Source organism: Balaenoptera ricei, chromosome 1 (assembly GCF_028023285.1).
Source record: "Balaenoptera ricei isolate mBalRic1 chromosome 1, mBalRic1.hap2, whole genome shotgun sequence".
NCBI lineage: Eukaryota > Metazoa > Chordata > Mammalia > Artiodactyla > Balaenopteridae > Balaenoptera > Balaenoptera ricei.
In genome coordinates this window covers 37051538-37075000 of record NC_082639.1, presented here as the reverse complement: position 1 = coordinate 37075000, position 23463 = coordinate 37051538, and the positions used below count along the sequence as shown (strand labels likewise).

The 23463-nt window shown below is 40.5% G+C and overlaps 1 protein-coding gene across 2 annotated transcripts in view; it reads left to right on the top strand.

Moving 5' to 3' along the window:
* EIF2B3 (eukaryotic translation initiation factor 2B subunit gamma) overlaps window positions 1–23463 on the top strand; it is a 153745-nt gene that overhangs the window by 110756 nt on the left and 19526 nt on the right. For both annotated transcript variants that reach the window (XM_059897914.1, XM_059897904.1), the window contains 4 exons: window positions 16268–16395; window positions 17572–17762; window positions 19580–19657; window positions 20204–20352. In XM_059897914.1, coding sequence (XP_059753897.1) covers window positions 16268–16395; window positions 17572–17762; window positions 19580–19657; window positions 20204–20352 — 546 coding nt within the window. The remainder of the gene's footprint in view (window positions 1–16267; window positions 16396–17571; window positions 17763–19579; window positions 19658–20203; window positions 20353–23463) is intronic.

Below are 23463 nucleotides of genomic sequence, written 5' to 3'. Positions count from 1 at the left end.
GCCCAAACACTAGTTTCCTCACATTACAAAGAGCACTTTAAAATCAATAAAGAAAAGAGTAATGACTCAATAGAAAAATGGGTAAAAGTTATAGGTAGTTGGTTCATAGAAAAAGCTAGTACACATATGAAAAGATGCCTACTCTTATAAATAAAAATGCATGTTAAACAGTTTTAGAATACTGTCTTTATTGTATGGCAAAGATTTTTAAATTTTGTGATGAAGCTAGTAAAGCTGTGGGGAAATTCTCTTATACTGTTTTACATAAACTTTTTGTAGGGTAGTTGATGATACCTATCAAAACTTAAAATTGTATACTCTTTGACTAAGCAGTTCTTTCCCGAAGAATCTATCCCACAGAAATATTTACTTAAGAGTATGGAAATATTCATTGCAAAATGTTCTTTGCAACATCCTTCATAACAGGGAAAAGTTATAACAATTTAAACAGGGTAATTAATTATATTATTGTGCAACTGTTAAAAAGAATGAAGTATAACTCTGTGTGGTGATACGGAAAGATTTCCAAGATATATTTACTAAAAAAAGCAAGTTGCAGTATTAGCATGTATTTTCAGTGTAATATGATTCTATTTTTTGCTTTAAAGAAATAAAAAGATATGCATATATATGCTTTAGAAGGTCTTTTTATCTATTTCTGAATGCAGTATGACAGACGGATGTTCCAAAGACTGTCTTGAAAATTTTAATGCAAAAATGTCTTGGATTTTATGTCCAGAGCCAGAGCAGAGCTTAGACTGAGTATTGTTACTGTGATGCTCTTGATGCTGGGTGGTGAGCTAAAAGTTTCTCCTCTTTTACAGTGTTATCTGATCTAAGCCTAAGGAAGCTCGCCTCTTAGGAACTTTTTGTTTGGCTTAGCAGGAGTTGCTCCAAAAGGAGACCGGTCCTGTAGAGAACTGAAGCAATATGCTGGGTCTCTGAGCTGAAGCCCGGAGAGACAGGCAGTTCATACCAGAATTAGTCCTGGTTTCCTTTACCACAGAAACCCAGAAAAAATTGTCTTTCTCTCCCTTTTCCTAACTTGCTAGACCTGCTAGCTGTTTAAGAGACCTAGAGGAAATTAATCTTCTTAAAAGGAAGAATTAAACTGAATACTTCCTTCCTGTTCAGAAAAACCCAGAGTTATAATTAACCTCTTGTAGTGTTTGAACCCAATCCATCTGTGCAGGACATACAGTCTTAGGGTTTGGCCTTCAGAGCACCAACCATGCACCAGATACTATTCTGGGTACTTTTCACACTTCATTCAGTCCTTAAAATAGTTCTCTTATTTAGGTATTATCTTCATATTTATAGAAGAGGGAAATGAGGCTTAAAGTCATTTGCTCAGTGTCATACAGTCAGCACCCCAACAAAATCGGCCACTGTTGATGAGTTGATTGCTAGCAACATCTACCACATATATCAGATGTCTCTGTGTTACAGACACACACACGTGCACACATACCCGGGGGGATAAGAGAGTAGTCACAGCTTCCTAGTCTTAGCTACACAGGGATGCAGAGGAGTACAGATGGCCCCCACAAACTAAAGTCAGGAATTGGGGATAGGCAGCCATGTTACAAGGTCAGAATCAGGGTGATAATTAAAGCCACATGCGAGATGACGTTATAGACTGGCTAGAAACCCGTGAGTCAGTGTAGGAAAGCAGAGAAAAGAAACAGAAATGAGAGACCATGGGAGATAGGCAGGAACCTTGGTTCCTTACTGTTCAGTTCAAGTATCCATATGACTTAGCTGTACTTGGTTTCCTGTCCTTAGATGTCCTAGAGATTGCATGAGGTATCCTTTACTTAAATAACAGAACAAAATTAAGCTAAGAATTTGTGGTTGACATAACCCTGTAACTGGAGCTATTATGTGGTAGCTGTGTACTGACATCTGAAGATGTAGGTGTTACCAAGATTAAACTAGGGTAGTCTCCTCTGGACTTCTTGGTTACATTCATTTTGATCTCTGGGACTTCTGGAAATAACTTGCTGCTGAAAAAGGGACAAAGGCCTAGCAACACATTGTATTGACTTATAGTTAACTTAAATATAAGCCCCCCAGCTGAGCCTTGCCTAAGCTACCATAGGCGACCATGGGCCAGATTATGGTAGGAAAGATAACCTTTTTAAAGAAGACTTTTAAACTGGCATAATATTTATAATTAAAGCACTCCTAGGAAGAAGAATCATATGGAACCAGAAAGTCTAAAGCCAGAAGAAAAGATGTGTTTAGTTTGCTGAGGATTTAAAAATAATTTCCCTATAAGTATAATGCTTAACTGGTGTGCTTGCCTTCTTTCTTCCTTCTCTGACAAATTCTTAAATATCCATTAAAGCTTACCTAGGTATTACTCCTTTAGGAAGTTTTTTCTCAATTTTTTTCCCCTTCACCCCCACTTAGAATAGATACCCTTGCTCTGTGCTATCGTAGTATTCTGTGCTTATCTCCATTAGGCATGAGATCATTCTCTCTTCTGATCTTGTATAATCTTCAGTTATTACATGCATCCTATTAAACTGAATTTGCATGTCTGTTTTTTCTACTTTTTTGAACCCCTTGAGGACAAAAACCAACTCTGATTCATCTTGTGACACACAGGAGATGCTCAGTAAATATAAAGGCAGCCAAACCATCAACTTCATATGAGGGCATGGATTTACCTGTTTTGTTTCACTGTCATATCCCCACTGTCTAGAATATGCCTGGCACATTTTGGGTACTCAGTGAATAAATTCAAATGAATAAAATGTTAGTTGAATTGCCCTAAGCCTAAGCAGTCTCTCCAGCCTGTAGGATCTGAACCTGTTTTTCTTTCTCAAGACATATGCACCAACACTGAAAATTTATTCTTATAGAAGCTTTTAGTATTTTTGTTAAAAAGGGGAAAAGGATATCACAGAATACTGTATACCAAATACTTGGTTCTAAAGTCAGTACCTTTTAATCTAAAACAATTCCCTGTTTACTCTTCCAGATTATATCTGTTTTCTTTGAAGGAAAAAAAAAACTGAAAACAAAGCATAGGGTTAACTCAGCAATCACCTTTTCTTCCCAATTACAGCTCTGCTGAGAGAAGAGGCAAGAAAACCCAAGCCTTTAGTATTCTCTCCAGACTTGAGTTCCAGGCCCTATAAAAGTAGGTTTTCTGTTCTACCTCTTTGCTAACTAATATTTTGAAGGACTGACTTGAAGTAGAAGACGTTTAGAGGATTTTAAGTCTCTTTGATTTGCTTACAAAGACAGAAAAGCCAGAATGCAAAAGTAGCCAAATTTTTCCGTTTGCCATGGACATAATTTTAAGACTTCCCCTGAAAACTTACAGCCACAAGGAGGACCTGATCACAGATCAAGGCAAAATGCTAAAAATAACAGATTTAAGCAGAACTAAACTAAAACATGTGTTTTTTCAACTGTTGGTTTTTTAATGCTAGTAATATTAATAATACAGAAACGTATTTAGAGTTCATTACATTTCCAAATCAGGAAAGCTCTGCTTCCTATCTCCAAAAATCAGAAGGAAAAATTATTGCCAGCTGTCTGGCCTAGAGGGATTACACTCAATCATTCACACATTCACTCATTCGTTTATTCAAATAAATATTTATTTAGCACTGACTGAATGTTTACTGGTAGAGAGACAGTAAGCAGAAAATTTTAAATCCTGTGGAAAGTGCTGTGGTTGCAGAAAACATGGGATACTAGTTAATATGGTATAGTGGAAAGAGTCATAGGCTTTGAGATAGATGTGGAGTAAGTTTCCGCTCTGCCAGTTATAAAAGCTGTGTTAACCTTAAGCAAGATAACTAACCTTTCTAAGCCTTGATTTCCTCACTTATAAAATGAGGACCATAATACCTACCATGAGGATTGCTGTAAGAATTTGAGATATGTATATTAATTTCCTAGCATGGAACTCGCACATGATATGGATTCAAAAACAATACATACAGACCTACTAGAGAATGGACTTGAGGATACGGGGAGGGGGAAGGGTAAGCTGGGACAAAGTGAGAGAGTGGCATGGACGTATATACACTACCAAACGTAAAATAGATAGCTAGTGGGAAGCAGCCGCATAGCACAGGGAGATCAGCTTGGTACTTTGTGACCACCTAGAGGGGTGGGATAGGGAGGGTGGGAGGGAGGGAGATGCAAGAGGGAGGAGATATGGGGACATATGTATATGTATAACTGATTCACTTTGTTATAAAGCAGAAACTGATACACCATTGTAAAGCAATTATAGATGTTAAAAAAAAAATACATATAATTGTCTTTGCTATGAGAGTACAGAAACCTGCAAGTGTTATGAAAGCCTTCCAAGGAGAGATGATATTTGAGAGCAGTCTTATGGCTCCATAAATTTTCACAAAGTTAACACTCCCTTGTAACTACTATTCAAGTCAAAAAATAGAACATTACCCAGTTTCCAGACACTCCCTTCAAGCACCTATCCCCCCAACACACAAAAGTAACCACTATCTTGAGCATTAAATAAATTTAAGAAGATAAGACCAGATTTATACTTTAGAAAAATCACTGTGCCTGCAACACAGAGGGTGGTTTGAAGGAAGAAGAGACATGATCAGATTGTGCTTTAGAGAGGGTGTTCTGTCTGTAATATAAAGGATAGATTTCAAGAGGTAAGACTGGAGGAAGAGAAACCAATTAAAAGCAGCTGAAGGAATCCAGGCAAATAATGACAGTGGCTTAGACTAGGCAGTAGCGGTAGAGATGGAGAGTTGACAGTTTTGAAAGATTTGGCGGATAAAATCAGCAGTGTTTGGTGACTGGTTGTATGTGAGGAGTGGAGGAAGGAGGAGGAAGCAAGATGATTACCACATTTCTGGCTTGGGTGACTAAATGAATCTCCATATCACTAAGCAAGGTAATCAGTGTTTGGGGTGGGGGGAGCATGTTTGGGAGAAAGATGATGGGTTCAGTTTTAAACATTGTTTTTAAGGTACCTGTGGGTCATCTAAATGGTGGCAGAGTCCATCAGGCAGTTGAAAATGTGAGACTAAACTAAAGAAAAGAGGTCTTGGCTATGGGTCTACATTTGGGAATGAGCTGCAAAGAAGCCACCAAGTGATCTATCTCAGGGAGACGAATAGCATGAGAAAAATACAGGCAAAAAGAAAAATCCTGAGAAACACCAAGTATTTCAGGGGAAACAAAGAGGTATCAGAAATAGGAACAGGGCTTCCCTGGTGGCGCAGTGGTTGAGAATCTGCCTGCCAATGCAGGGGACATGGGTTCGAGCCCTGGCCTGGGAAGATCCCACATGCCGCGGAGCAACTAGGCCCGTGAGCCACAACTACTGAGCCTGCGCGTCTGGAGCCTGTGCCCCGCAACAAGAGAGGCCGCGACAGTGAAAGGCCCGCGCACTGCGATGAAGAGTGGCCCCCGCTCACCACAACTAGAGAAAGCTCTCGCACAGAAATGAAGACCCAACACAGCCAAAAATAAATAAATTAATTAATTAAAAAAAAAAAAAAAAAAAAGAAATAGGAACAGATCAAGAGAGTGATGCCACAGAAAGTAAGGGAAGAATGGCCTATGATTGTGAAATTTGGAAGATTCAAAAAATATTTTTAAAATACTACCCATAATTCTGCTACTGTGAGATAATTGTGAACATTTTAGTGTATTTCTTTCCATCATTTTATTTATTTTTATATATACATATACACACTTCAGATTGTGCTGTAGAAATAACTGCTTTCTGCTTTTTTTTCCTGAATTTTTGAATTTTATTTTATTTACTTTTTTTATACAGCAGGTTCTTATTAGTTATCCATTTTATACATATTAGTGTATACATGTTAGTCCCAATCTCCCAATTCATCACACCACCATCCCCACCCCCACAAGTCACTTTCCCCTCTTGGTGTCCATACGTTTGTTCTCTACATCTGTGTCTCTATTTCTGCCCTGCAAACTGGTTCATCTGTACCATTTTTCTAGGTTCCACATATCTACGTTAATATACGATATTTGTTTTTCTCTTTCTGACTTACTTCACTCTGTATAACAGTCTCTAGATCCATCCACGTCTCTACAAATGACCCAATTTCGTTCCTTTTTATGGCTGAGTAATATTCCATTGTATATATGTACCACATCTTCTTTATCCATTCATCTGTCGATGGGCATTTAGGTTGCTTCCATGACCTGGCTATTGTAAATAGTGCTTCAGTGAACATTGGGGTGCATGTGTCTTTGAATTATGGTTTTCTCTGGGTATATGCCCAGTAGTGGGATTGCTGGATCATATGGTAATTCTATTTTTCTTTTTTAAGGAACCTCCATACGGTTCTCCATAGTGGCTGTATCAATTTACATTCCCACCAACAGTGCAAGAGGGTTCCCTTTTCTCCACACCCTCTCCAGCATTTGTTGTTCGTAGATTTTCTGATGATGCCCATTCTAACTGGTGTGAGGTGATACCTCATTGCAGTTTTGATTTGCATTTCTCTAAAAATTAGTGATGTTGAGCAGCTTTTCATGTGCTTATTGGCCATCTGTATGTCTTCTTTAGAGAAATGTCTATTTAGGTCTTCTGCCCATTTTTTGATTGGGTTGTTTGTTTTTTTAATATTGAGCTGCATGAGCTGTTTATGTATTTCGGAGATTAAATCTTTGTCCATTGATTCATTTGCAAATACTTTCTCCCATTCTGAAGGTCGTCTTTTCGTCTTTTTTATGTTTTCCTTTGCTGTGCAAAAGCTTTTAAGATTCATTAGGTCCCATTTGTTTATTTTTGTTTTTATTTCCATTACTCTAGGAGGTGGATCAAAAAAGATCTTGCTGTGATTTATTTCAAAGAGTGTTCTTCCTATGTTTTCCTCTAAGAGTTTTATGGTGTCTGGTCTTACATTTAGGTCTTTAATCCATTTTGAGTTTATTTTTGTGTATGGTGTTAGGGAGTGTTCTAATTTCATTCCTTTACATGTAGCTGTCCAGTTTTCCCAACACCACTTATTGAAGAGACTGTCTTTTCTCCATTGTATATCTTTGCCTCCTTTGTCATAGATTAGTTGACCATAGGTGCGTGGGTTTATCTCTGGGCTTTCTGTCCTGTTCCATTGATCTATATTTCTGTTTTTGGGCCAGTACCGTATTGTCTTGATTACTGTAGCTTTGTAGTATACTCTGAAGTCAGGGAGTCTGATGCCTCCAGCTCTGTTTTTTCCTTCAAGACTGCTTTGGCTGTTTGGGGTCTTTTGTGTCTCCATACAAATTTTAAGATTTTTTGTTCCAGTTCTGTAAAAAATGCCATTGGTAATTTGATAGGGATTGCATTGAATCTGTAGATTGCTTTGGGTAGTATAGTCATTTTCACAATATTGATTCTTCCAATCCAAGAACATGGTATATCTCTCCATCTGTTGGTATCATCTTTAATTTCTTTCATCAGTGTCTTATAGTTTTTGCATACAGGTCTTTTGTCTCCCTAGGTAGGTTTATTCCTAGGTATTTTATTCTTTTTGTTGCAGTGGTAAATGGGAGTGTTTCCTTAATTTCTCTTTCAGATTTTTCATCATTAGTGTATAGGAATGCAAGAGATTTCTGTGCATTAATTTTGTATCCTGCGACTTTACCAAATTCATTGATTAGCTCTAGTAGTTTTCTAGTGGCATCTTTAGGATTCTCTGTGTATAGTATCATGTCATCTGCAAACTGTGACTGCTTTACTTTTCCAATTTGTATTTCTTTTTCTTCTCTGATTGCTGTGGCTAGGTTTCCAAAACTATGTTGAATAATAGTGGTGAGAGTGGACATCCTGTCTTGTTCCTGATCTTAGAGGAAATGCTTTCAGTTTTTCACCACTGAGAATGATGTTTGCTGTGGGTTTGTTGTATATGGCCTTTATTATGTTGAGGTAGGTTCCCTCTATGCCCACTTTCTGGAGAGTTTTTATCATAAATGGGTGTTGAATTTTGTCAAAAGCTTTTTCTGCATCTATTGAGATGATCATATAGTTTTTCTTCTTCAATTTGTTAATATGGTGTATCACATTGATTGATTTGCGTATATTGAAGAATCCTTGCATCCCTGGGATAAATCCCACTTGATCATGGTGTATGATCCTTTTAAAGCATTCTTGGATTCTGTTTGGTAGAATTTTGTTGAGGATTTTTGCATCTATATTCATCAGTGATATTGGTCTGTAATTTTATTTTTTTTTTGCAGTATTTTTGTCTGGTTTTGGTATCAGGGTGATGGTGGCCTCATAGAATGAGTTTGGGAGTGTTCCTTCCTCTGCAATTTTTTGGAAGAGTTTGAGAAGGATAGGTGTTAGCTCTTCTCTAAATGTTTGATAGAATTCGCCTGTGAAGCCATCTGGTCCTGGGCTTTTGTTTGTTGGAAGATTTTTAATGACATTCTCAATTTCAGTGCTTGTGATTGGTCTGTTCATATCTTCTGTTTCTTCCTGGTTCAGTCTAGGAAGGTTGTGCTTTTCTAAGAATTTGTCCATTTCTTCCAGGTTGTCCATTTTATTGGCATATTGTTGCTTGTAGTAATCTCTCATGATCCTTTGTACTTCTGCAGTGTCAGTTGTTACTTCTCCTTTTTCATTTCTAACTCTATTAATTTAAGTCTTCTCCCTTTCATTCTTGATGAGTCTGGCTAGTGGTTTACCAATTTTATTTATCTTCTCAAAGAACCAGCTTTTAGTTTTATTGATCTTTGCTATTGTTTCCTACATTTCTTTTTCATTTATTTCTGCTCAGATCTTTATGATTTCTTTCCTTCTACTAACTTTGGGTTTTGTTTGTTCTTCTTTCTCTGGTTCCTTTAGGTGTAAGGTTAGATTGTTTATTCGAGATGTTTCCTGTTTCTTGAGGTAGGCTTGTATTGCTATAAACTTCCCTCTTAGCACTGCTTTTGCTGCATCCCATAGGTTTTGGATTGGCGTGTTTTCATTGTCATTTGTCTCTAGGTATTTTTTGATTTCCTCTTTGATTTCTTCAGTGATCTTTTGGTTATTTAGTAACGTATTGGTTAGCCTCCATGTGTTTGTGTTTTTTACGTTTTTTTCCCTGTAATTGATTTCTAATCTCATAGCATTGTGGTCAGAAAAGATGCTTGATATGATTTCAATTTTCTTAAATTTACTGAGGTTTGATTTGTGACCCAAGATATGATCTATCCTGGAGAATGTTCCATGTGCACTTGAGAAGAAAGTGTAATCTGCTGTTTTTGGATGGAACATCTTATAAATATCAACTAAATCTATCTGGTCTCTTGTGTCATTTAAAGCTTGTGTTTCCTTACTAATTTTCTGTCTGGATGATCTGTCCATTGGTGTAAGTGAGGTGTTAAAGTCCCCCACTATTATTGTGTTACTGTCGATTTCCTCTTTTATAGCTGTTAGCAGTTGCCTTATGTATTGAGGTGCTCCTGTGTTGGGTGCATATATATTTAAAATTGTTATATCTTTTTCTTGGATTGATCCCTTGATCATTATGTAGTTTCCTTCCTTGTCTCTTGTAACATTCTTTATTTTAAAGTCTATTTTATCTGATATGAGTATTGCTACTCCAGCTTTCTTTTGATTTCCATTTGCATGGAATATCTTTTTCCATCCCCTCACTTTCAGTCTGTATGCGTCCCTAGGTCTGAAGTGGGTCTCTTGTAGATAGCATATATATTTGTCTTGTTTTTGTATCCATTCAGCAAGCCTGTGTGTTCTGGTTGGAGCTTTTAATCCATTCATGTTTAAGGTAAATATTGATATGTATGTTCCTATTACCATTTTCTTAATTGTTTTGGCTTTGGTTTTGTAGGTCGTTTCCTTCTCTTGTGTTTCCCACTTAGTGAAGTTCCTTTAGCATTTGTTGTAGAGCTGGTTTGGTGGCGCTGAATTCTCTTAGCTTTTGCTTGTCTGTAGAGCTTTTGATTTCTCCATCGAATCTGAATGAGATTCTTGCCGGGTAAAGTAATCTTGGTCGTAGATTCTTCCCTTTCATCACTTTAAGTATATCATGCCACTCCCTTCTGGCTTGTAGAGTTTCAGCTGAGAAATCAGCTGTTAACCTTATGGGAGTTCCCTTGTATGTTATTTGTCGTTTTTCCCTTGTTGCTTTCAATAAGTTTTCTTTAATTTTTGTCAATTTGATTACTATGTGACTCAGCATGTTTCTCCTTGGGTTTATCCTGCATGGGACTCTCTGCGCTTCCTGGACTTGGGTGGCTATTTCCTTTCCCGTGTTAGGAAAGTTTTTGACTATAATCTCTTCACATATTTTCTCCGGTCCTTTCTCTCTCTCTTCTCCTTCTGGGACCCCTATAATGCGAATGTTGTTGCACTTAATGTTGTCCCAGAGGTCTCTTGGGCTGTCTTCATTTCTTTTCATTCTTTTTTCTTTATTCTGTTCCGCGGCAGTGAATTCCACCATTCTGTCTTCCAGGTCACTTATCCGTTCTTCTGCCTCAGTTATTCTGCTATTGATTCCTTCTAGTGTATTTTTCATTTCAGTTATTGTATTGTTCATCTCTGTTTGTTTGTTCTTTAACTCTTCTAGGTCTTTGTTAAACATTTCTTGCATCTTCTCAATCTTTGCCTCCATTCTTTCTCCGAGGTCCTGGATCATCTTCACTATCATTATTCTGAATTCTTTTTCTGGAAGGTTGCCTACCTCCACTTCATTTAGTTGTTTTTCTGGGGTTCTATCTTGTTCCTTCATCTGGTACATAGCCCTCTGCCTTTTCATCTTGTCTATCTTTCTGTGAATGTGGTTTTTGTTCCACAGGCTGCAGGATTGTAGTTCTTCTTGCTTCTGCTGTCTGCCCTCTCTGCTTTCTGCTTTCTTTATTCAGTATTATTTCATGAGCATTTTGCTGTGTCATTAGAAAATTCTTTACGATCAGAGTTTTGCCTATATGCTATTCTATTACATATGTGTGTGATTGTTCTTCCATTGTTGGATATTTGGTCGTTCTCTATTTTTTGACATTAAGAAGAATACCTTTTTGTGCAAAGATCCTTTTTTATTATCTGATTATTTTGTTTATTCAGCAAATATTTATTGAGCATGATGTATTTTCCTTAAGATAGATTTATAGAAATAGAATTATAGGATAAAATAATAAGAATGTCTTCAAGACCTTTGTTATGTATTGCCAATTACTTTTCAGAAAAGATTTTACCAGTTTATACATTGTATGAGAAGTACCCTTATCACTAATGAGAATTATTTTAAATCTGCTAATTTGTGAGAGAAATTGCATCTTTTTTTAATATTTATTTCTTAAAAATATTTTTATATATTTTTGAACATTTATATCTATTTACCTATTAAAAATGTTAATCTTTTGTCCTGTATGTAACAATTATTTTTTCTTTTTTATTTGGTGGAGTTATTTGTTTGCATCTGATAGTCAAATCTGTTGTTCTCCTTTGTGATTTCTTATTTCTTAGGAGCTTATAATTTTATGACATGAGGCAGGTGTTTCTGGGAAGGCTGTGTATGAGAGGGAAGGGAAAAAGTGAGGTTGCCGGGGCCCAGGGCAGTGGATCCAGCTGCTAATCTTCAGCCCCAAGGTCAGGATGCTCACAGTGGGTCACAGTGGCCTGTCCCACTTCTTGGCACAGCTTTGAGCTACCTCTAGTTTGAGTACAATGCAGGAAGAGTAATTTTGTCCTCCATTGTGCTGCTAGGCCAACCGCATTATGAGAATTGACCTGATTGCTGAGCCCCAGCAGAAGCAGGTGGGACCTGGCAGGACTGCCTCAGGTCCTCTCCTCAGATCCTTGTCTGGTCTCCTTAAAGGGTTCTGCCTAAAAGGGCTGTGTGCCAAGGCTTGTTTGCTTGCCTCTTGCAGTGACAGTTCTGTTTGTCCTATAGTGTAAATATCATGGCTCAAAAATCCCACAGCTGTCCATGCTTTGTCATTTCTTCAAAGGGAACTGACTTGTTTTCCACCAGAGGGGGCCAAGGAACATTTTCTACCCACACTGGTTTGGAGCATTTAAAGGGGAGAAAAAAGCTAAGAGTGAGTGTTATTTCATTCTTTGAATTTATATGGAAATTTTTAATCTCCATCAAAGGATCAGAAGAAAAAGGACGTTGAAATTCAATACAAGAGCTTCCAGCTTACACAGAATTCTTCAAAGATGTTTGACTTGATCTTTTAAAAATGACAAAAACCATGAACTGTGTAGCTCCAGGGTTCCTAATTTTGCTTACCCTCCTCAGCCTCCACCTCTGTCTTGCCTTCCTACCTACACTCCATCTGTGTGGTCCTGTGTCAGCCTGCAGAGCTTCATTGAATAGGGGCTGGGAGAGAGGGTGGGAAGTATGAAGCAGCTGTCAGGTTTCTGGGCTGCTTATACATTAACCCCTCTCTCAGGCCACATTATCTCATCTTTCAGAGTCTTGTAACTGGTCTCTCTGTGTTCATTCTCCTTATTCCAAGCCTATTTTCACTGCTATCAGAATTACCTTACTAAGAAATAAAACTGATCATGTCACTTTCCTGCTTAAAAACTACCACTGGCTTGTCTCAGTCCAAACTGTCTAGACTGCCACAGAAGGCTTTCATGATCTGGCTCCATTGCCTCCTTAATCAACCTCATCTCCTACTCTTCTCCTTAAATCCATAATCAAGCTACTTTCCACTGGATTATGAATTCTTTGAGGGCAGAAACAGTATATTTCCAAGGCACAGAACAGTGACTGGCATATTACTACAGTCTTATTAAATGCTAAATTAATTAACTAGTGATTCAAAATTCTAACAAGTTCACAGTATGAGAGAGAAAACTAAAAATCATTTGATAGTCTTTCATTTCCTTTGCTAAGTATAAATCAGAAGCATACTCACTGCACTAAGGATCAGGTTCCTTCTTCCCCATTACAGATTCTTGGTCATTTAGACCCAACATCCTGACTCGATACCCATGAGGAAGCACCATGCCTCCAGGGACCCAACGAGGCCAAATGAAAGAGAGCTCCGAAGCTCTTGACCAAGGTTGCTTACTGCTTGTATCTGAGTGATGTAGTACAGGAATGTTTTTGCCTTCTGGAGGTTCTTCTACACATTGATCTTTGGTCTGATTTTCTTTCTGTAAGTGCTGTCCTAGACTGATCTGATTTCATGAAAGTAAATTGAAGTTAGCTTTGTTGTGGAAATTCTTTGATAGCCATTGGTAAATAAGTACAACTGTTATAATGTGAGGGAGCCCACTCTTAAGTAGAAGGGAAGTTGAAATCTGTGTGGGAAATACTTAGTCATCAGAATGAATTTTAAATTTGCAGAGTCTGAATCAAGCCAGGAGAGTAGTACCGTAGAAGCTATGAGAAAATGAAAGACAAGAAACTTAAAGAAGAGCCTAAAGTTGTAAAATTTTATAATTTGCATAAAAATAGAAGAATCACCTGTAATTCCTCTACTGTGAGGGAGTATAGAGTAGAAATTGTGTATATAGTCTTTGAAAGGTGTTATTCAACCTGTTAGTGTCGGAAAATGTTTTAATCCATTACCATAACAGAATAAAGGAGAAAAAAAATACAGTGAGCTCCATAGATGCAAGAAAAAAATGTTTTTAGTAAAAGTCAGTACCCATTCATTGATGAAAGCTCTTAGCAAGTTAGGAATAAAAGAGAAGTTCCTTAACCTGATAAAGGGTATTTATAAAACCAATAACATGTGCCAGGTATTGGCTATAAAGCATGAAGCCCAATATCTACACATAGAGGACAGTCAATAAATGGTGGCTTTGATGATAGGGAAAAAAAACTGTAACAATCATCAGTCTAAATGATAAAATAGAAAAATTCCCTTTAAAATCAAGAATAACTAAGGTTGACTGAGGGACTTGGGGGGTGGCTCACTGCGCTGTGTAAAGTTTTCTCCGCAGGGGCTGGGTTCACATGGTACGTTCGGCCTCAGTGCGAGGGTCAGGACTCTGTGAGCGGCGGACAGTCCCGGGGCTCCCGTAGGAGTCTAGGGAGGGGCATGGGTCTGGGGAACCCCCATCACAGGCTCCAGCATTCCTCCCCCTTTCCCACGAGCCGCGTTTCCAACTCTGGGGCCTCAGGCTCACCCCACTGGTTGGCCCGGAGCCTCCGTTTCCTCCTAGCTCTGGGCGCCGCTGTCCCCTCCTCAGAGTTCCCCCTCTCCCCATCCTTTCCCCGGTGTGACTTTGCCCCCAGGGAACTTTTAGTCACGTGTGGAGGCATTGTTTCTGTTGTTACAAATGGGAGGGGCTGCTAGTGGCATCTAGTGTGTGGAGGCCGCGGATGCTGCTGGACGGCCTACACTGCACTGAGCAGCACCCGTGACAAAGCATTATCAATAGTGCCCGGGTTTGGAAACCTGCTCTAGGGTCTTACAGTCTTCAAAGCCGTGGATGAACTTAAAGACAAGTTATCTCTGGAGTTCAAGTTTGAGTTGAAACCAGCCTCAAGTTTCACCTGTCCTCACTGACCCGTGGATTTCTGTGTGACCAGGTGGCTTTGGAAGAACTACCAATACATGCTGGCATTTCTCGTTGCCATTGAGGAAATCAGTAAGGACTCCCATCTGCTCCCCAATCTGTCCTTGGGTTTCATCCTCTACAATGCCTTTCCCAGTGACCCAAGGACCTTGGAAAGTGCCCTGTTTTGGCCCTCTGGAGGAAATCAGACTTTCCCTAACTACAACTGCCAGGGACAGAGAAAATCTGTGGCCATTGTTACAGGAACCGCGTTGGAATTTTCAGCCGAGATTGGAACAGTTCCGGAGCTCTACAGAAGCCCACAGGTCACGTACGGTCCTTTTGATCCCATCCTGAGTGATAAAGACCAGTTCCCATCTCTCTATCAGATGGCCACCACGGACAGCTCCCTGGCTCAAGGAATGATGTGGTTATTGCTGCATGTTGGCTGGACCTGGGTGGCGCTATTTGTATCTGATGATTTGAAAGGCGAGCAGTTCCTCTGGTATCTGAAAACAGAGATGGTGAAGAAAGGTAAATGCCCTCCAGAAGCAGGACCTGCATTGATCACCTGATGGCGTCTGGAGCTGCATCCGTTTCTGAGGAAAATCCAATTTACCAACAGTGCTGGACACCACATATCCTTAGATGAAAAACAGAACCGTGTGACATGATAGGATATCCAGAATGCTATGAATTTTCCTGCTGGTCTTGGGCTGCTGGTTAAAGTAGGAGAGTTTGTCACCAATATTCCATATGGTCAAGGCCTGGTCATCAATGAAGAGATGACAGAATGGTCTGTTGTCTTCAAAGAGGTAGGGAGTCATTTCAGTCTTGGAGATAGACATTAAGGAGGTGTCTGAAGCATGTCCAGATATGAGACTGAGTATGCACCTCCTTAACTCAGCCCTAAATTCACATTTCACATTTAAACTTTTTTCTATGTCATCTTACCCACATATATTCTGAGCTAATGCCTATAGAAAGAACAGGTCTCTGTATAAGCTCTTGTTTTAAATTTCAGGTGTATCTGTTCATGCAGCGGTCAAGTGAATAAAATGAATGGAGTTATGAAGTTAAAAAAAAAAAAAGGATGACTATTAGTGCTTCTGTTCAGCGTTAGTATATTGGAGGTCTTAGCCAATATGGTAAGATAATGAAAAATAAGGATTAGAAAGGAAGAAAGAAAATTGTTTACATAGTTGGTATGACTGCCAGAATCTACAGATAAATTATTAGTATTAAGATTGTTTATCAGTCTTGGCTACAAGATCAAAATACAGTGAATTGAGTTTCTGTTGACCAACAAGAAGAAAATAATTGTTTAAAAGACACCATTTATAACAACAAAAAAACTAAGATACTCCGGATTAATCTTACAGAAAGTATGCAAGACCTTTATAGAAAATGATTTATGTTTTTTTAAATAACTTTTTTTCAAAAGGCCAGAGCATTCTACCTTCTCATGGGTTATTGCCAGTTAATAGTCAAAGCACCATGTTAAGATACACACACGTGCACACACATACAAACATGCAGGCACACACTTTGTAGATAAGTCTTGTAAAAGACTATTTTCTGCATGGATCAGGGAAAGGGCGTCTCAGATTCAGTACACTACCCTCCCACCTCCAGCCTGAAGCTGATAGAGAATGTAGATCCTCTGCTTCTCCAGAACTGCCAAATCCTTGTCATTTCTAATCTCTATCCGTCCCAAGGTGGCATGACAGGAAGGAATTTGGCTTTTCCTTGGATGCACAGTTTTTGATTCTGATTGCATCCAGATAGTCAGATTTCTCATATTTGACCACTCTTTCTTCCTAGGTCAATCACTTCCATCCGGAGTGAACTGATTCCATACCTAGTAAGAAAACAGTTCTCCTCAGCTTCATCACAACAAGGACAAGAAGAAAAAGAAGAGGATCTAAAGAAAAAGGAGCTGAAGTCCTTAGGTCAGTGCTTGAGTTGGTGCAGTAAGGTAGGGGTAACAATATCTTTGGAAGAGTGGCTGGGCAACTTAGCCCAGCCCAAGATGCCTGTCTCAAGGCAGCAGGTTTTCATCTAGCCAACAGTTAGGACAGGCTAGCTGACGCCACTCCCTGAGCTCTGGGTGGGCTTGCTCAAGCAAATCCTGTCACTGTGCTCTTCAGGGACAGGCTAATCATGCCTCTGGTCCATTCTCTGGTTAACAGCTGTGGTTTAGCTGTGTTCCTCTCTAGACCTTTTTGACTTTGAACTCTGCGCACCACTTCTCAGTTCCCCTATTCTCTAGGCTCTGGGAGCCCCACTCCTGACTAAACTCAGCCTCTCCTGTCAAGGGAAGAAAGGTGAAAGGCTGTATAATGACAGTCCAACCAGAGCCAACAGACTATCTCCCTTCCAGGATGTAGGGACGAGGTCAGTCTTGTTTGCTCTCATATCCTTGCCTGGTCCCTGGCCCAGTCCTGGGCTCATAGTAGATGTTCCAAAAAATGTACTTATCAAAGGGATAAATGGAAACAGTATAGCATGATGGTTAAGATATCAGGGCTTAGCATCTCAGACCTGGGTTTGAAATTTTACTCTGCCATTTATTAGCTCTATGACCTAAGGCAGGTTATTTAGTCTTCTGAGCCCCAGTTTTCTTACCATAAAATAAAAGATTCAAATGATTGTTGTACGAGTTGAAAAACTGAGGCCCAAGTCCTGTGCTATTTCTCTCATAGCACAACTATCTGATACGATAATGGAAGCTAGCAGCACAAAGCCAACATGGCTGGTCACCAAAGCCTGGACAGTTGCTTCTGCTACCCCATGGTGTACAAGAGTAATTTATTTTATTTTCCCTAGTAATGCTTGATTGTAAGTCAAACTTGCTTATAGGACCTCTTTTTAAAGCATTTTTATATCATACAGTATTTCAAATGTACAGGAAAGCACATTGCCTCTTTTTTTTTTTTTTTTACATTGCCTTTTTTAATTTGACTTAGTCTTTCAGGTTTTAGTGGGATTTCCCCAGGGTCCATGCTGCATGGGTGCATTGCGGGGGAAGAGGTTTGAGCTGTGCCCTCTTTCAAAACTTGACTGATTCTGTATCCTCTCTGTCATGTCTCTCATGTACTTGCTCGGTTTGGGTATTTGTTCTGAAGATATTTACAGTTTTATAAAAGAAGCCAATACGCTGACCTTTGCTCCCTATGATGCCTGCTGGAATGCCTGTCGAGGAGACAGCTGGGAAGATTTGTCCAGGTCACAGGTGCGCTGTTACGTCCACATCATGAAAGAGGGGCTCTGCTCTCGAGTGAGCACCCTAGGACTCTACATGGAAGCCAACAGACAGGTGAGAGGATGGGTTTAGAAGAGAAATCGTGGGAGTTCCTGTCCCAGGAACAGACTGAGCCTTTTGTCTTATTTCTTCATTAGATACACAGTGAGTTGTTCAGAATCCCTCTCATTCCTAAGGTTGAACAAGACCTGGCATGTCAGGAGAAACCATTGGGGTACCCAAGTACAGCAAAAGGGGGAGTGAGGGGTCTGGTCCATAGAGGCAGAGCCTCTGTGGCTCCAAAGAAAGGCCAAGATCTCCAAGAAGGCTTAACTTCTGGCCTCTGGGTTGAACAGCTTTCTCCTGTTCTGCTCAGCATGGGGATATCTACAGCACTTCATAAACAAGCAGATAAATACTGTGTAATCATTACTGTGATGACGTAAACATAGGCACACAGAGGAAGCTTTCTTAAGGAGGCAAAGGAGCAGAGTATAGAGTAGCCAGATGGCAAAGCATCAAGGAAGGAATGCCCATGAGAGAGAAGTGTCTGGAAAACAGCATTAGAGCATGAGGAGTCTTGCCAATCCACCCTTTTAATCCTGAGGTTTGTGAGATATGAAGAATGAGTAGCTTCTATTGAAGGGAAAGCAGTGCCCTGAAGGCAGGCCAGGTTTTAGTTAAGGCAAGGGGTGAAGAAGGGGGACAATGAAGAGGCCGAACGTGTGCAGGAGCTCTTTATTGTGTAGCAGGCACAGGAGGAAGGGAACACTGGGATTGGGATTGAATCCCTGAAGAAAACCTGACTCAAGAATCTTCAGGACCCACACCATGTGGTAGATATGGTCCCAGCCCCAGACCTCAAGCTGGCCTCAACCTGGATTGGTTAAATCCAAGGGAATCCAAGCTAGAGAGTTTATGAGAAATCACAGCTAGTCCCATGTTTGCCCAGGGCAGTCCTGGGTAAAGTTAGCCCCAATTTAGGGTTAGAGGTATAGAAAGCTTCCTTAATTTGACTTTAAGTTCTCTTTCTTCAATTCTATGGCTAGAGTCTGTCCGGCTGGTCTGAAAGCAAGTCCACGGATAGCCTGAGGCCAGAGAAGTATCCTCTGAAGTGTCAGCAGGGGCTGTGCATCAGACAGGCCTGAATGGCCTTGGCTGAAGGGTAATAGAGGAGATCCCAGGGATAGGGACTGAGGGATTAGCCTTCACATCTCCATTGTAGCCAGTCTAGCAAGGCCTCCCTCAGTTAGTGTGACTACCACACACAGTGCTCCGACCAGCATTCTGCCCATTCTGGAGAATCACAGATAGACACACTATCTGTGCCTTCCTAATGGGTCCAGAGCTAAAACACTGCATACCCATAACGTTTTCAGTTTTCTCATACTGGAAAGAGAATAGTGTGAATTTCCCCTTCAGCATTTTATTTTGCCTGGTGAAGAACATGGATGCCTTCTCAGGGTCTGTCCTGATTGTGGAGTTGTCTAACATTACTCCCATCCTCACCTCATGCATGGCCACTGTGGTCCAGGAGGTGAGCAGGAACCTAGGATGACTGTGGTCAGGCCTCAGGAAGCTCCTTGCTCTCTTTAGGCCTCCTCTCCCAAGTGCTGCCTGGGTATCTCAAAGGCTTATCTCACAGCCTCCCAGCTGAGGGAGGTGGCATTAATTTCAGGGAGGGGACTCTCAGCTAGGAAACTAAGGATAAGATTATCTAGAAGCTGCTGTGTATACAATCCCTGTCCTAGGGGAAATGCATCAGCCTGCCTCATACAGACAGGAAGCTATGGCTGAAAACTCCCCACATCTCTGCTGGACACAGGGTTCTACTTAAGGTGCTTTCAGGTGTTTTCTGGTTTGTCTTTAGTGACCAAACCTCTTTCCTCAAGGTGTCCAAATTGCTACCCGTTATCTGTCCGGAAGAATCACTGGTCCATTCATCAGCCCAGATTGTCAGCAAACACCTGGTAAGTGCTGGCTTGGACAGGGCAGTTATGGGACAGTGTCTGGGTGCACTGAGGCTTGTCCTTGAGAAGCTGGTTTGGGGCTTCTCCCAAACCAGCTTCTCAGGTCAAGCCCTGAACCTCATTGGCCCCAGGGAAATCCCAAACTGAGTTCTGGTTATAAAATCTTACCTTCCAGCCCAAGCACTCAAGAAGATTGCCTGGACAGGTGCTGAGCCCAGCCACACAAACCCTGTAAGGAAGGTCCATTATATAGTCTTTGGACTCAGACACAGGAGCTTTCCATCATTATCCCTCTTCTTACCCTGATTTGAGCACTGTCTTCAGGAGAGCACATATATATACACAAGTGCATGAGTGTGTAAGTTTGAGTTGGTCTCAGAGATATTATATGACCTTGTGGCCCTGAGAAATACTGATGATGATCCCTCTTGCTAAAGTGTCTCTAGAGAAACATCCCATTAGACCCAGCTCAAGGGATCTGGAGGGTTGGTTTGCAGTTGGTTGAGATGGGTGGACAATTTTTATATTTATATTTGCCTTTTGCAGGTTGGAGTTGACAGCCTCATTGGGCCAGATACACAGGTTGGAGAGAAGTCATCCATTAAGCACTCAGTCATTGGTTCATCCTGTGTCATAAGGGATAGAGTGACTGTCACCAGTTGCCTTCTCATGAACTCAGTTACCGTGGAGGAAGGGTATGTTTCCCCTTGTACCCACTTGAGGCAAGGCCCCTGGTATCTCTGGGAGGCTTTGGAGGCCAATCCAGCCTAGGAAAGGGGTCAGCTTGGGGAGAGGAAGAAAGGGGAAAGGATGAAAGAAGGAATAGTGCCTAGGCCTTGGTTTTGGCTCCATAATACTTAATATGGTCTCTGAAAGCATTTCTGTCAGTCTTCTCATACTTATGACAATTGTAGTCCTGGGAGAAGCTGCCTTCTCTTGCTTTGATATTCTACTTGATGGGATGGCCACAGTAGTGAGCCACTGGCAGGACTGGAATGACACTGTACCACTGTCTAAGGGTCACCTTCCCCTACCTCAGTATCCCACAGCAGCCCTGAAGAAAGCAGAGGCCTAGGAGGAATGGACATATAAGCCACTTTCCATTTTTGAGGGAGAGCTTCTCTGTTACAAGTTATAGAGAATCTTTCCCCATTTTTTTTTCCCCATTTTAAGTTGCTTTAGAATGCCCTAAAATCTTAGTTTATGAACAGCCTGAACTTGGAGTAAGACTTGAATGATGCTTAATAAGATTCTTCCTCTGTATGGACCTCAGGTTTTTTCCTTGTATAAAATGCAAACATTAGTGGTGGAAGAGAGGAAAGATATTACCAATGGTTTTCAGACTTTTTAGAAAGGAAACTTTTTCTTAAGATAAATCTTAAGCAGAAACTCATTAGTTAAAACTGGTAAAAGCACAGTTGTTTGGAATATAGTGGGGAAGGGGCACTTATCCTTCCTATAGAATGTGAAAACTGATCTATAAAACAAATTTTAAAAACCGCTAGACTAGGGAATTCCCTGGTGGTCCAGTGGTTAGGACTCCGTGCTTTTGCTCCCAGGGCCCAGGTTCAATTCCTGGTCAGGGAACTAAGATCCTACAAGCTGTGCAGCACAGCCAAAACAAAAAACATAAAACACCACTAGGCTAGATCAGTCTGAGATAGATTCTAGCTCTGACATCTGTTGATTTCTCTGTCCGGGGACTGATAGGAGAGAAGGATAGGGGAAGACTGAGGCCAGTAAAAGCTGAACTACCTCTCACAGCTGCCCTTGAGGGATTAAGTGAAGCATTTTGGTGAGAGGCAGTACATAGGGATAGAACTAAAGGTTAAGCCTTTGCTCTTTTTTTTTTTTTTTTTAATTTATTTATTTAGTTATTTTATTTTTGGCTGGTTTGGGTTTTCGTTTCTGTGCGAGGGCTTTCTCTAGTTGCAGCAAGCAGGGGCCACTCTTCATCGCGGTGCGCAGGCCTCTCACTATCGCGGCCTCTCTTGTTGCGGAGCACAGGCTCCAGACGCATAGGCTCAGCAGTTGTGGCGCACAGGCCCAGTTGCTCCGTGGCATGTGGGATCTTCCCAGACCAGGGCTCGAACCCGTGTCCCCTGCATTGGCAGGCAGATTCTGAACCACTGCGCCACCAGGGAAGCCCAAGCCTTTGCTCTTTAGGAAGAGTGGCTGATGGAAGACAGTAGACAGTGTGGAAGTGAAAAGTACCATAATAAAAAACCAGGAAAGTTGGAGACCATTGGGGATATTGACCACCAAGACCTGTCCTCCCCTAAGCCTACTTCCTGATGACTCCCAGAACCCTGGCAAAGAGGCCTATAACCTTCTGTCAGGAGTTTGAAAGAATCTTTTCCGGTGAATTTGACCAGCCCAAGAAGAAGAACCTGAATTTATTTACATGAGAGATTTCTAACGGCCCAGTCAAATCACCCTTTGGTGAAAATTATGGATGGCAAATTCCATTCATGTGCTGTTTTAGAATCCTTTCCTAAATATGAAGAGATAATCAAAGATTACCAGAGATCTAAAGAAAGCCTCTATCATGAAAGATAGAGACCAAATCAAACAGATAGAAAAAAGCAACTTAAAAAGAGATAGGGACTCTGCAGGGAGAGAAAGATGCTTTCAAACAACCTGTCATTTCAAAGAACAAAAAACAAACTCTAGGAAATTTAAAATATGATAACAAAAAGGAAAACCTCAGTAAAAGAATTGGAAGATAAATTTGAAATTTCACAAAAAGTAGAACAAAAAGATAAAGAGATGGAACATAGAAGAGAAATGATAGAAAATTAGAGGACTAGTCCAGGATGTCTAACATCTGAATAGGAGTTCCATAAAAAGAGAGCTGAGAAATCAGAGAAGGAAATTGTTTAAGAAATAATATAAGAAAATATCCCAGGGCTTCCCTGTGGCGCAGTGATTAAGAATCTGCCTGCCAACGCAGGGGACACAGGTTCGAGCCCTGGTCCGGGAAGATCCCACATGCCGCGGAGCAACTAAGCCTGTGCGCCACAACTACTGAACCTGCATTCTAGAAACCGTGAGCCACAACTACTGAGCCCACATGCCACAACTACTGAAGCCCGCGCACCTAGAGCCCGTGGTCCACAACTAGAGAAGCCACCGCACAGCAATGAAGACCCAATGCAGCCAAAAATAAATAAATAAAATTTAAAAAAGAAAAGAAAATGTCCCAGAACTGAAAGATACGAATTTACAGAATGAAAGGGCCTACTAAGGGTCCAGCCCAATGGTAAAAATGAACCCACATCATTGTGAAACTTCAGAACATCAGAGACAAAGCATGCTACCAACTTACAAAGAGAAAATAATAGGTCATATACAACTAATCAGGAACTGGAATGGCTTTGGACTTACCAGTAGCAGCAATGAAAGCTAGAAGATAATAGAACAATGCCTTCAAAATTCTGAAGGAAAATTAATTTCAACCTAGAATTCTGTACTGAAGGTAAGTGTTAATGAAGTGTGACAGTAGAATAAAGACATTTTCAGACATGAAAAGGTGTGTCCCACCAAAATGAAAAGTAAACCAAAAGGAGATAGATGAGAAACAAGACATCCAACTCAGAATAAGGCAAAAAGAATCCATGGGGTGATGGTGAAGGCAGATCCAAAGATGACTGCTATGCATGAAGCATAAAGGGAGCAGTTAGTCCGGAGTGGAATCCAGGAAACACTTATTTAGGAAGATGAAACTGATAAAATGCCAGATATATATAAACATCTTGAAAAATTTAGACAAGTGGCTAAAAGTTAGGTTTGAATTAGTAATAACA